At 44.0% G+C, this 14598-nt stretch overlaps 1 protein-coding gene across 1 annotated transcript in view; it reads left to right on the top strand.

Moving 5' to 3' along the window:
• Positions 1-14598, top strand: part of LOC124009341 (rho-associated protein kinase 1-like) — a 74346-nt gene that overhangs the window by 19537 nt on the left and 40211 nt on the right. Inside the window, 1 exon segment of the mRNA XM_046321032.1 lies at positions 12426-12507. Within this exon segment, the coding sequence (XP_046176988.1) occupies positions 12426-12507 (82 nt within the window).

Here is a 14598-nt window from a genome sequence, read left to right as displayed (position 1 = left end):
AACAATCGTTTACAGACAGATTATTTCACTTATAATTCACTATATCTCAATTCCAGTGCCTCAGAACTTTACAAACACTCAGTTGGCTGTGCCTTTAAACAGCGTGGAAAATTCCAGAAAATTATGTCATGGCTTTAGAAGCTTCTGATAGGGTAATTGACATAATTTCAGGCAATTGGAGTACCTGTGGATGTATTTCAAGGCCTACCTTCAAACTCGGTGCCTCTTTGCTTGACATCATGGGAAAATCAAAAGAAATCAGCCAGCATCAGAAAAAAATGGTAGACCTCCACAAGTCTGGTTCATCCTTGGGAGCAATTTCCAAATGCCTGAAGGTACCACGTTCATCTGTACAAACAATAGTACGCAAGTATAAACACCATGGGACCATGCAGCTGTCATACCGCTCAGGAAGGAGACATGTTCTGTCTTCTTGAGGTGAATGTACTTTATTTTGACATACAATTTGATTTCCAAAGTCTCGTGGAATGTAGGCCTACATTTAACACCACACATTGGCTGTTCCTGTAGACTGAATGATAGACCTGCTATTTTCATGTTAAAATGTAATGTGAAGCATTTCCTCCATTGTTTTTATGGTATGCTACTCTGGTATGTCTGCATAATGATCAAATAGCCACAGTAGCCTACTTGGCTTCTGTTATTAACAGTCAATTTAAAGCAGGTACAGCCTCAGTGTTCCCAGTAAACACGCACCGGAAGTTGCGCCGACATTTCACGATGTTCAAGTTTGCGCTCAGCAGACCTGATTTGCTCAGTGCCAAATTTTTTTAGAGGTAACATTGACAGACGGGACACAATGAGTATGATAAACCTGTAACATTCATCTCTAAGCGGAGGATAGTTATTTATTCTTGTTCCCCCTCAGTACAGCAGGCCATTCATGACATTCAGCATGGTTTTGACTCGAATCAAACATCGTTTACTGATCTTAAACTAGTGCTAAATGCTAAGAAAGGCAAGTTTATGTAGTCCTCTAGGTCTCATAATATTGACCATGAGGACCTGCCTATTTGCACATTGAATGGAGCCTAAATTGAGCAAGTAAACCATTACAAGTACTTAGGTATTTGAATTGAAGAGAAGATAAAGATAAAATTGAAAAAAGCTGAGAATTTAAGATTGGTTTCTTTTCTAGAAATGAATCCTACCTCGCTTTGGAAAGTAGAAGGAAGATTGTTCAAGCAATGCTTCTCCCAGTACTTGATTATGGTGATATAATCTACATGCATGCAGCAGCCTCTGTTTTAAAACCTTTAGATTCCGACTATCACTCAGCACTGTGTTTTATCACTGGGGACAATTCACTGCATTTTGTAGTTCTGTAGTTCTGTTGGCTGGGAGTCTGACTACCATAAGGGCCCAGCATTGGCTACTGTTTGTACATAAAGCAGTTCTCCAGAGACTCCCCCACTACCTCAGCTCATGTAAACTCAGAAAAAAAAGAAATGTCCCCTTTTCAGGACCCTGTCTTTCAAAGAGAATTCATTTTAAAGGGTTTAAACACTGTTTTCCCATGTTCAATGAACCATAAACAATTAATGAACATGCATCTGTGGAACGGTCTTTAAGACACTAACAGCTTACAGACAGTAGGCAATTAAGGTCAGTTATGAAAACTTAGGCCACTAAAGAGGCCTTTAAACTGACTCTGAAAAACACCAAAAGAAAGATGCCCAGGGTCCCTGCTCATCTGCGTGACCATGCCTTAGGCATGCTGCAAGGAGGCATAATGACTGCAGATGTGGTCAGGGCAATGTCCATACATACTGTGAGAAGCCTAAGACAGCGCTACAGGGAGACAGGATGGACAGCTGGTCGTCCTCGCAGTGGCAGACCATGTGTAAAAACACCTGCAAGGGATGGGTACATCCGAATATCACACCTGCGGACAGGTACAGGATGGCAACAACTGCCCGAGTTACACCAGGAACGCACAATTCCTCCATCAGTGCTCAGACTGTTCGCAATAGGCTGAGAGAAGCTGGACTGAGGGCTTGTAGGCCTGTTAGGCAGGTCCTCACCAGATATAACTGGCAACAATGTCGCCTATGGGCACAAACCTACCGTCACTGGAGCAGACAGGACTGGCAAAAAGTGCTCTTCACTGACGAGTCGCGGTTTTGTCTCACCAGGGGTGATGGTCGGATTTGCGTTTATCGTCATAGCAATGAGCGTTACACCGAGGCCTGTACTCTGGAGCGGGATCAATTTGGAGGTGGAGGGTCCGTCATAGTCTGGGGCGGTGTGTCACAGCATCATTGGACTTAGCTTGTTGTCATTGCAGGCAATCTCAATGCTGTGCGTTGCAGGGAAGACATCCTCCTCCCTCATGTGGAACCCTTCCTGCAGGCTCATCCTCTCATGACCCTCCAGCATAACAATGCCACCAGCCATACTGCTCGTTCTGTGTGTGACCGGAATGTCAGTGTTCTGCCATGGCCAGTGAAGCGACCGGATCTCAATCCCATTGAGCACGTCTGGGACCTTTTGGATTGGAGGGTGAGGGCTATGTCCATTCCCCCCCCAGAAATGTCTGGGAACTTGCAAGAGCCTTGGTGAAAGAGTGGGGTAAAATCTCACAGCCAGAACTGGCAAATCTGGTGCAGTCCATGAGGAGGAGATGCACTGCAGTACTTAATGCAGCTGGTGGCCACACCAGATACTGACTTTTACTTTTGATTTTAACACCCCTTTGTTCAGGGACACATTATTCAATTTCTGTTAGTCACATGTCTGTGGAACTTGTTCAGTTTATGTCTCAGTTGTTGAATCTTGTTATGTTCATACAAATAAGAACACATCTTAAGTTTGCTGAAAATGAACGCTGTTGACAGTGCGAGGGTGTTTCTTTTAGTTTATATATCGCCCTAGCCTGATCTGAGTCAGAGAGATGACACCCCCCCCATTCATACAATCACAGATTAGACACGAATTGTTGTTCAATGAAATTCCTATCATTTCTCTTTGTTATATGCGAGGGTGAGATTCAGGTAGCTTTATCTCTTATGCAGACAACGAGACAATGGTCACTGAAATCACTAGCAAAAATCCTTTGGCTGTATACTTATGAAGGGGAGTTTGTCAAAATGGAGTTTTCTGAGTGTTTTTGTTTGGGGCGGGCTGGTTCAGTTGTCAGCGGTGCTAGATTCAGCTCAATCAGATATCTTTCAGCTATCAGAAACTGGCATCAACAAATCCAGATTAAGATCACCCAAAATATATAATTCATATTTAACATAGTTAAACAGAAGGTCAGACAATCGGCTAAGAGCATATGTTGAGGCAGAGGGAGGGCGATTTATTCCCACTTGTGTAAGTTTGGCATTATTACAATGGCCAACATTTGGGACTAAACGTTCAAATTGCTTAGGGACAGAGGTAGCTAAAGTTATCCTGCCCCTCGCCCCTCCATAAAGGGTTCTCTGAATCCTGTGAAGCATGGGAGTGGGTGGATTTCAGTGTCCTTCTCGTCAGCTGTGATTTTGGGCAGCTCCATGGTAAAAAATGTGACCGTTCCTCGTGCAAAAACAAATGTCCTATCCCGCAGTTTGATTAAATGACATTACTAAGCTTCTCCAAAATGTACTTCGTCAGGACATTGATTCTATCATAGTCCATGTGGGTTTTAATGACATTATGAAGGTCAGCTCTGAACAGTTGAAACTGGATTTTAAAGAGCTCAGTGACTCTCTGCTAGACACTAATCAAATACCCATCATATCTGGCCGCTTTAGTAGGATTCTTTCTCTTCACAACTGGCTACGTGATTATTGCAACACAGTGGGTGTAACTTTCAACTTTTTCGATACCTTTTGGAAACTAAATGCGTTTAATAAGGAGGTGGGATCCACCCCAATCATTTGCATTCCTGGATCCTTACAGCATCATAAGGCTGCGTTCAGACAATGATTTATCAATGACCCAAGCCCAGCTCATTTAATCCCTACCATTGTGACGCTGAGTTGTCATAATGCTTCAGCAAATGTACATTATACCAGGGGAGTCGGTAGACTCAATGTAAGTAACCTTATGTATGTCCCTCTAACTGCTCTGAATGCCTCTGCTGGTACTACAACCATTGTAAACAGTAATCATGTGCCTATGAACTGGGGATATACTGTTAGCACTGAGGTGGTGTGCCCTAGTAGAAAGTCCACTGTGTGCAGCTCACCCTGTACTAAATAACATGAGCATATTTACTTCTGCTAAGCTTCCCAGTAAAGCAACGAAAACAAATATGCATCCCAGAAGTGCCACAAATAGCCCATGTTAACATATTTATCTTACACACGGTTCATGAAATCAATGAAGAAATATATATATTTTAAAATTTGACCCCCTTCTCTCCCCAATTTCGTGGTATCCAATTGTTGTAGTAGCTACGATCTTGTCTCATCGCTACAACTCCCGTACGGGCTCGGGAGAGACTAAGGTTGAAAGCCATGCGTCCTCCGAAACACAACCCAACCAAGCTGCACTGCTTCTTAACACAGCGCGCATCCAACCCGGAAGCCAGCCGCACCAATGTGTCGGAGGAAACACCGTGCACCTGGCTAGCGTGCACTGCACCCGGCCCGCTACAGGAGACGCCAGTGCTTATGGATGCCACCTGTTAGATAATATAGGGAATGGTTCCGTATTTCACTGAAAGAATAAACGTCTTTTTTTCGAGGTGAGTTTCCGGAATCGACCATATTAATGACCTAAGGATCGTATTTCTGTGTGTTATCATGTTATAAGTATGTCTATTAATTGATAGAGCAGTCTGACTGAGCGACGGTAGGCAGCAGCAGGCTCGTAAGCATTCATTCGAACAGCACTTTTGTGCATTTGCCAGCAGCTGTTTATGACTTTAAGCCTATCAACTCCCGAGATTAGGCTGGTGTAACCGACGTGAAATGGCTAGCTAGTTAGAGGGGTGCGTGCTAATAGTGCTTCAAACGTCACTCCCTCTGAGATTTGGAGTGGTTGTTCCCCTTGCTCTGCATGGGTAACGCTGCTTCGAGGGTAGCTGTTGTCGTTGTGTTCCTGGTTTGAGCCCAGGAGAGGGATGGAAGCTATACTGTTACACTGGCAATACTAAAGTGCCTATAAGAACATCCAATAGTCAAAAGGTTAATGAAATAGTCCTATAATTCCTATAACTACAACCTAAAACTTCTTGGAACTTAAACGTTTGTTTTCTTACATGGCACATATTGCACTTTTAGTTTCTTCTCCAACACTTTGTTCAATTTGGTTTAAATAATGCAAAAACAATGTTTCATTTATTTGAGGCTAAATTGATTTTATTTATGTATTATAATAAGTTATAAGTGTTCATTCAGTAATGTTGTAATTGTCATTATTACAAATAAATAAATACAAAATCGGCTGATTTAATCGGTATCTGCTATTTTTGGTCCTCCAATAATTGATATCTGCATTGATAAATCATAATCGTTTGTGTGACAACTGCATATTTTAGTGGCCTTTTTGTTATCACTAGTTGCTGCACCATTCCCCTCCTGTGCTTGGAAAGCAGATAGACTGGGAGTCCTGAGCGTGTTTCTTCCCAGGGCAGGTGGGTCCACACACCTCTGGTTCTCTGTTATACCCTTTTCACACTACTGAGCTGAGCCAAGTTCTCTACCGTGTTGGCTTAGTTACACATCCACCATAGTGTTTAGAATCAAGCTGGAAAAAAATAAACATCTGTAACAGTACTGATGACATGAAAAGGGTAAGGAAACTGAACCAGTATGGTTGGAGTTGGCTTGATGGTGTGAAAGGGTAATGAAACTGAACCAGTATGGTTGGAGTTGGCTTGATGGTGTGAAAGGGTAATGAAACTGAACCAGTATGGTTGGAGTTGGCTTGATGGTGTGAAAGGGTAATGAAACTGAACCAGTATGGTTGGAGTTGGCTTGATGGTGTGAAAGGGTAATGAAACTGAACCAGTATGGTTGGAGTTGGCTTGATGGTGTGAAAAGGGTAATGAAACTGAACCAGTATGGTTGGAGTTGGCTTGATGGTGTGAAAAGGGTAATGAAACTGAACCAGTACAGTTGGCATTGAAAAGAAGGGGCCTGCCTCACTTTGCCTTTTGTATAATTACAATTTTTGTTCAGCATTTCGTTGAACTTGTTTGGCCACATACTTAAAAATAGCACTCTGACATGTAGAGTCCTGTTGAGGAATGCGAACTGCGGCCGTCCAGAGTTCTCTGCGGCAGGGAGGGAGGAGGAGGGGGATAGACTTTCTCATCTGCTCTGCACCATGGTCACATACAAGGCTCCAGTTTCCCCTCTTTATGAAACACTCAGCCCACCATTTAGAAGAGCTGCTGTGAAATCTATGCCTATCCTCAGTTCAGCCATGACTAACGGGTGGGCTGATCTAGCCAGCTCTCCCATTTTTCTTACTCTACACTCTCGCCCCCCTTTGAATATCTAGTTTTCTTTCCTCCATCTCTGTCCCTGAGGTGTTATTTCAGTCTTCATGCCTGCTACTCTAAAGAGGCCATGACCACCACAAACACTGTTACACCATCAGCAGCCATCAGAGGAGTTACTTAAGAGGGTTCATCTGCTTGTCTGAGCTGCAGCTGATTCACCATGTCTTTTTTGTTTTGTTTTTACCCATTAGGATGCAGGAGGAGGGTCGGGCCTTGGTCTTGAAGTGTCATCTGTTTTTTGTTTTTGCACAGATTGCTTGTTTAAGTCAGCTAGGTAGACAAAGGTGAAAGTCCTGTGCTCAAGAGTCATAGAACATAAGACATTACATCTAGGCCCGACTCGATCAGAATAATTAAGGGTAAGGTTCCTTCTCACTTGTGGGGAAGCCAAGGCCTGACCCTGGCTAGAACTGAACCATACATGTCCTGTTATAGGCCAGGCCCTGGATAACTGAACCATACATGTCCTGTTATAGGCCAGGCCCTGGCCACAACTGAACCATACATGTCCTGTTATAGGCCAGGCCCTGGATACAACTGAACCATACATGTCCTGTTATAGGCCCTGGATACAACTGAACCATACATGTCCTGTTATAGGCCCTGGATACAACTGAACCATACATGTCCTGTTATAGGCCAGGCCCTGGATACAACTGAACCATACATGTCCTGTTATAGGCCCTGGATACAACTGAACCATACTTGTCCTGTTATAGGCCCTGGCTACAACTGAACCATACTTGTCCTGTTATAGGCCCTGGATACAACTGAACCATACTTGTCCTGTTATAGGCCCTGGATACAACTGAACCATACATGTCCTGTTATAGGCCCTGGATACAACTGAACCATACTTGTCCTGTTATAGGCCCTGGATACAACTGAACCATATATGTCCTGTTATAGGCCCTGGATACAACTGAACCATACTTGTCCTGTTATAGGCCCTGGCTACAACTGAACCATACTTGTCCTGTTATAGGCCAGGCCCTGGATACAACTGAACCATACATGTCCTGTTATAGGCCCTGGATACAACTGAACCATACATGTCCTGTTATAGGCCCTGGATACAACTGAACCATACATGTCCTGTTATAGGCCAGGCCCTGGATACAACTGAACCATACATGTCCTGTTATAGGCCCTGGATACAACTGAACCATACATGTCCTGTTATAGGCCCTGGATACAACTGAACCATACATGTCCTGTTATAGGCCCTGGATACAACTGAACCATACTTGTCCTGTTATAGGCCCTGGCTACAACTGAACCATACTTGTCCTGTTATAGGCCCTGGATACAACTGAACCATACTTGTCCTGTTATAGGCCCTGGATACAACTGAACCATACATGTCCTGTTATAGGCCCTGGATACAACTGAACCATACTTGTCCTGTTATAGGCCCTGGATACAACTGAACCATACTTGTCCTGTTATAGGCCCTGGCTACAACTGAACCATACTTGTCCTGTTATAGGCCCTGGCTACAACTGAACCATACTTGTCCTGTTATAGGCCAGGCCCTGGATACAACTGAACCATACATGTACTGTTATAGGCTCTGGCTACAACTGAACCATACTTGTCCTGTTATAGGCCCTGGCTACAACTGAACCATACATGTCCTGTTATAGGCCCTGGATACAACTGAACCATACATGTCCTGTTATAGGCCCTGGATACAACTGAACCATACATGTCCTGTTATAGGCCCTGGATACAACTGAACCATACATGTCCTGTTATAGGCCAGGCCCTGGATACAACTGAACCATACATGTCCTGTTATAGGCCCTGGATACAACTGAACCATACATGTCCTGTTATAGGCCCTGGATACAACTGAACCATACATGTCCTGTTATAGGCCCTGGATACAACTGAACCATACATGTCCTGTTATAGGCCCTGGATACAACTGAACCATACATGTCCTGTTATAGGCCAGGCCCTGGATACAACTGAACCATACATGTCCTGTTATAGGCCAGGCCCTGGATACAACTGAACCATACATGTCCTGTTATAGGCCAGGCCCTGGATACAACTGAACCATACATGTCCTGTTATAGGCCCTGGATACAACTGAACCATACATGTCCTGTTATAGGCCAGGCCCTGGATACAACTGAACCATACATGTCCTGTTATAGGCCAGGCCCTGGATACAACTGAACCATACATGTCCTGTTATAGGCCAGGCCCTGGATACAACTGAACCATACATGTCCTGTTATAGGCCCTGGATACAACTGAACCATACATGTCCTGTTATAGGCCCTGGATACAACTGAACCATACTTGTCCTGTTATAGGCCCTGGCTACAACTGAACCATACATGTCCTGTTATAGGCCCTGGATACAACTGAACCATACATGTCCTGTTATAGGCCCTGGATACAACTGAACCATACATGTCCTGTTATAGGCCAGGCCCTGGATACAACTGAACCATACTTGTCCTGTTATAGGCCAGGCCCTGGATACAACTGAACCATACATGTACTGTTATAGGCTCTGGCTACAACTGAACCATACATGTACTGTTATAGGCTCTGGCTACAACTGAACCATACTTGTCCTGTTATAGGCCCTGGCTACAACTGAACCATACATGTCCTGTTATAGGCCCTGGATACAACTGAACCATACATGTCCTGTTATAGGCCCTGGATACAACTGAACCATACATGTCCTGTTATAGGCCCTGGATACAACTGAACCATACATGTCCTGTTATAGGCCAGGCCCTGGATACAACTGAACCATACATGTCCTGTTATAGGCCCTGGATACAACTGAACCATACATGTCCTGTTATAGGCCCTGGATACAACTGAACCATACATGTCCTGTTATAGGCCCTGGATACAACTGAACCATACATGTCCTGTTATAGGCCCTGGATACAACTGAACCATACATGTCCTGTTATAGGCCCTGGATACAACTGAACCATACATGTCCTGTTATAGGCCCCCTGGATACAACTGAACCATACATGTCCTGTTATAGGCCAGGCCCTGGATACAACTGAACCATACATGTCCTGTTATAGGCCAGGCCCTGGATACAACTGAACCATACATGTCCTGTTATAGGCCCTGGATACAACTGAACCATACATGTCCTGTTATAGGCCAGGCCCTGGATACAACTGAACCATACATGTCCTGTTATAGGCCAGGCCCTGGATACAACTGAACCATACATGTCCTGTTATAGGCCAGGCCCTGGATACAACTGAACCATACATGTCCTGTTATAGGCCCTGGATACAACTGAACCATACATGTCCTGTTATAGGCCCTGGATACAACTGAACCATACATGTCCTGTTATAGGCCCTGGATACAACTGAACCATACATGTCCTGTTATAGGCCCTGGATACAACTGAACCATACATGTCCTGTTATAGGCCCTGGATACAACTGAACCATACTTGTCCTGTTATAGGCCCTGGATACAACTGAACCATACTTGTCCTGTTATAGGCCCTGGATACAACTGAACCATACATGTCCTGTTATAGGCCCTGGATACAACTGAACCATACATGTCCTGTTATAGGCCCTGGATACAACTGAACCATACTTGTCCTGTTATAGGCCCTGGATACAACTGAACCATGTCCTGTTATAGGCCCTGGCTACAACTGAACCATACTTGTCCTGTTATAGGCCCTGGCTACAACTGAACCATACTTGTCCTGTTATAGGCCCTGGCTACAACTGAACCATACATGTCCTGTTATAGGCCAGGCCCTGGATACAACTGAACCATACATGTCCTGTTATAGGCCCTGGATACAACTGAACCATACATGTCCTGTTATAGGCCCTGGATACAACTGAACCATACATGTCCTGTTATAGGCCCTGGATACAACTGAACCATACATGTCCTGTTATAGGCCCTGGATACAACTGAACCATACATGTCCTGTTATAGGCCCTGGATACAACTGAACCATACTTGTCCTGTTATAGGCCCTGGATACAACTGAACCATACTTGTCCTGTTATAGGCCCTGGATACAACTGAACCATACATGTCCTGTTATAGGCCCTGGATACAACTGAACCATACATGTCCTGTTATAGGCCCTGGATACAACTGAACCATACTTGTCCTGTTATAGGCCCTGGATACAACTGAACCATACTTGTCCTGTTATAGGCCCTGGCTACAACTGAACCATACTTGTCCTGTTATAGGCCCTGGCTACAACTGAACCATACTTGTCCTGTTATAGGCCCTGGCTACAACTGAACCATACTTGTCCTGTTATAGGCCCTGGCTACAACTGAACCATACTTGTCCTGTTATAGGCCCTGGCTACAACTGAACCATACTTGTCCTGTTATAGGCCCTGGCTACAACTGAACCATACTTGTCCTGTTATAGGCCCTGGCTACAACTGAACCATACTTGTCCTGTTATAGGCCCTGGCTACAACTGAACCATACTTGTCCTGTTATAGGCCCTGGCTACAACTGAACCATACTTGTCCTGTTATAGGCCCTGGCTACAACTGAACCATACTTGTCCTGTTATAGGCCCTGGCTACAACTGAACCATACTTGTCCTGTTATAGGCCCTGGCTACAACTGAACCATACATGTCCTGTTATAGGCCCTGGCTACAACTGAACCATACTTGTCCTGTTATAGGCCCTGGCTACAACTGAACCATACTTGTCCTGTTATAGGCCCTGGCTACAACTGAACCATACATGTCCTGTTATAGGCCCTGGCTACAACTGAACCATACATGTCCTGTTATAGGCCCTGGCTACAACTGAACCATACTTGTCCTGTTATAGGCCCTGGCTACAACGGCGATCTTTGTGATGTGCCACTGCCCTCTGTGTGAGGCATCCTGGATTAAGGAAGATTAGGTTAAATCCCGCTGGTCTGCCGGCCACTTCTTCCCAAACAGGGCCGGACCCAGGCTCTAAGGAGGACCCTTATGTTCACAGCTGGGTGATGATTGGGGGTTAATCATCATGTTGGAGTAATATAATCATATGGATGACCTTATGTCATGATGAGCTGTAGAAAGAACTGTCTGTCACTAACGTTTACATACTTTTCCACATACTAAGTCCATTTCAGTTAAGGTGCTAAATGTCTGCCCTGCCAAGTTGAGTGTCAGTTAGGAATACTGTCAACCAGACACGTTTGCATTGAAGAGCTCCCTGACCCAAGAAGTTCAGGAAATCATCACGACCCACAGATGAAGGGCTTTATGCTACTTCAGTTGCTGTTTTGATGAGTTGCTGCTGGGTGTTGAATAAAGTCTCAATTCCTGTGTGACGCCCAATGCCTGTGGCTAAGCTGGCCATAGATAATTTGTTTCTAATGTACATCATCCTGAGGTCTTTTTTGAGATCTTGCAGTATGGTAATGAGCTGTTCCAAATGACTGAATAGGCTCTGTCCACCGTTTTGTTGAAGACCAGATAGTCAGATGTTTGACGTCACACCATTGCTGTGATTGTGTGTAGTGTAACACTAGCCCTATAATTGAATGTGACTTGGTGTTTTTTTTATAGTCCAAATCTCCCTAAACACAGATAAAGTTATAAAACGCAACCCTTTTAAACCTGTCATCAGATCTGCTATTAATCGGTTTAATTACATTATAACCGTTTAAGCTACAAGTGGCACAGAATTAGGATATTTTTGTTTGTGATTAGCTGAACCTTGGCCACTGTTGCCTAAGCCAGTTTGAGGCTACTGTTTGCAAGGTTGCTTATTTTGACGGTTTGGCCTTTAGCTGGGTTATAGCCTATAACCTCCAGGTAACATGCTTTGCACCATATATTAGTTCTACTGTAGGCTAGCTACATAATGCTAGTAGTGAGCTGGTTAGAGTATTTGCCCCAGTTGTGGTCTTAGTTTTTGAAATCTATGCTTTCTATTAATGCTTCTCTTCGTTCTCTCTAGGATGGCTTGGACGCGTTGGTGTACGACCTTGACTTTCCAGCCCTGAGAAAAAACAAAAGCATCGACAACTTCTTGAATAGATGTAAGTAACTAGCCTACACAAGGTTCCTCTCCCGCATATGTCCTCCTCCCTTTGTGCAGAATCTCTGTCACTTACATCATATTTGTAGAACACACGCACACGCACCCGCAGGCAGACTGGAGAGAGTGGAGGCTGTTTTGGGGTCACCGCCTCGCCTCTATACATTCCATGGCACTATTGTGTCTGCAGCTCAGTCTACTGGGTGTACTCAACAAAAGGTCTTTAATGAGTGGCTGGTGACTCTCATCGTGTCCCCCTCAGACTGGGGGACCACCATGTCTGTATGACTGGAACTTAGAGGTTGTGGCATTTTAGCACAAGGACTGTCTGCAACTTTGGCATGTCATTAGTTTATGAATATGGTTATATATTGTATGTGACTACAATGGTAGTAAAGCATTTACTATAGATGAGGACAATTCTTAACAAACTGTTCCCCATATTGGAAATAAACGGTCAATACGAGCTACTGTAAAGCCTTGAGGCTACATCTATCACAGGCTATTTGTTCAGTTAGTCTTGCTGGGTACTTTCAGTGTTGGAGAGGCCTTGAAGGACATTATGGCAATGGGCTAGCTGTTTTGTGAAAGGGCCAATGTCATCCCTTCAGGGGGTCTGTGCTCTTTGTACTGCTAGTGCTCTCCTCCTTAGACTACTAACCCATGACATGTAGACTTATCATATTCTGTATGAGACCAGTAGCCAATATGCCTAGGCTACACTCAATCACATTAGCCAACATCTCCGCGGACAGTACAAACAAGTGATTTGATTTTCTCCCTCCATATTTTAGTCCAAGCATGTGGGAATAAAATCATGTTTAAAATGCTTGTAATAAATGTAATTTTTATCGCACTTTTTTAAAATCACTTCTCAATCATGTACTTTACTCGATCATGTACTTTTAGTTATGAAACCCTGAAACCGTAACTGCGGGAAACAATTCTACATTCAAAATGGTCTCCTTTGAATATTTCTAGTCCTTGGCTTTATTTTTTTTTAGATCAATTGAACTCTGATGCACTGCACTCAGCCCCCTTTTTTCCCATGCATTCTTGTGCCAGTTGTGAACCATGCAAATAGAAAAACTACCCCTCCTGTTCAGCTATGACCAAATTTGTCTGAATATGATCTTCCCTTCCTTCTGGCAGGGAGGCCAGAGTTGTTACATCAGATAGGCTCTCAGTACTGTAACACTCTGTAAAGCAGTGGAGAAATCCCATCAGCTCAAAGACAGAGGTTTCTTTCACTGCTTTGTCTGCCAGAAAAAAACACAACCTGGGATGGTATGAATATCTCTCTCAACCGTATGCAACACAAATTTAGACAGCATGTCAAGGATCAATCTATCAATCAAATGTATTTATAAAGCCCTTCTTACATCAGCTGATGTCACAAAGTGCTGTACAGAAACCCAGCCTAAAACCCCAAACAGCAAGCAATGCAGATGTAGAAGCACGGTGGCTAGGAAAAACTCCCTAGAAAGGCTCAGAACCTAGGAAGAAACCTAGAGAGGAACCTGGCTATGAGGGGTGGCCAGTCCTCTTCTGGCTGTGCAGGGTGGAGATTATAACAGAACATGGCCAAGATGTTCAAATGTTCATAGATGACCAGCAGGGTCAAATAATAATAATCACAGTGGTTGTCGAGGGTGCAACAGATCAGCACTTCAGGAGTAAATGTCAGTTGGCTTTTCATAGCTGATCATTCAGAGTATCTCTACCGCTCCTGCTGTCTCTAGAGAGTTGAAAACAGCAGGTCTGGGACAGGTAGCATGTCCGGTGAACAGGTCAGGGTTTCATTGCTGCAGGCAAAACAGTTGAAACTGGAGCAGCAGCACCGTCAGGTGGACTGGGGACAGCAAGGAGTCATCAGGCCAGGTAGTCCTAAGGCATGGATCACTGGTCAAGGTTAACTGGTGTCTATGTAACATCCAAGTTCAATGGTACCTGTACTTCAGATATCTAGTGATGTTATTATTAGATTTTCATCTGCTGTTTTATTTTTGTATTCTCTGCCTAATGCGGTGGACAAAGTCCCTTCAGTAATTTACTAATCTACCCTTTTCTAACAAGTTTCCTTTTATTTTCA

Source organism: Oncorhynchus gorbuscha, linkage group LG22 (assembly GCF_021184085.1).
Source record: "Oncorhynchus gorbuscha isolate QuinsamMale2020 ecotype Even-year linkage group LG22, OgorEven_v1.0, whole genome shotgun sequence".
In the NCBI taxonomy this organism is placed as follows: domain Eukaryota; kingdom Metazoa; phylum Chordata; class Actinopteri; order Salmoniformes; family Salmonidae; genus Oncorhynchus; species Oncorhynchus gorbuscha.
This window is presented reverse-complemented; position numbering and strand designations above follow the sequence as displayed.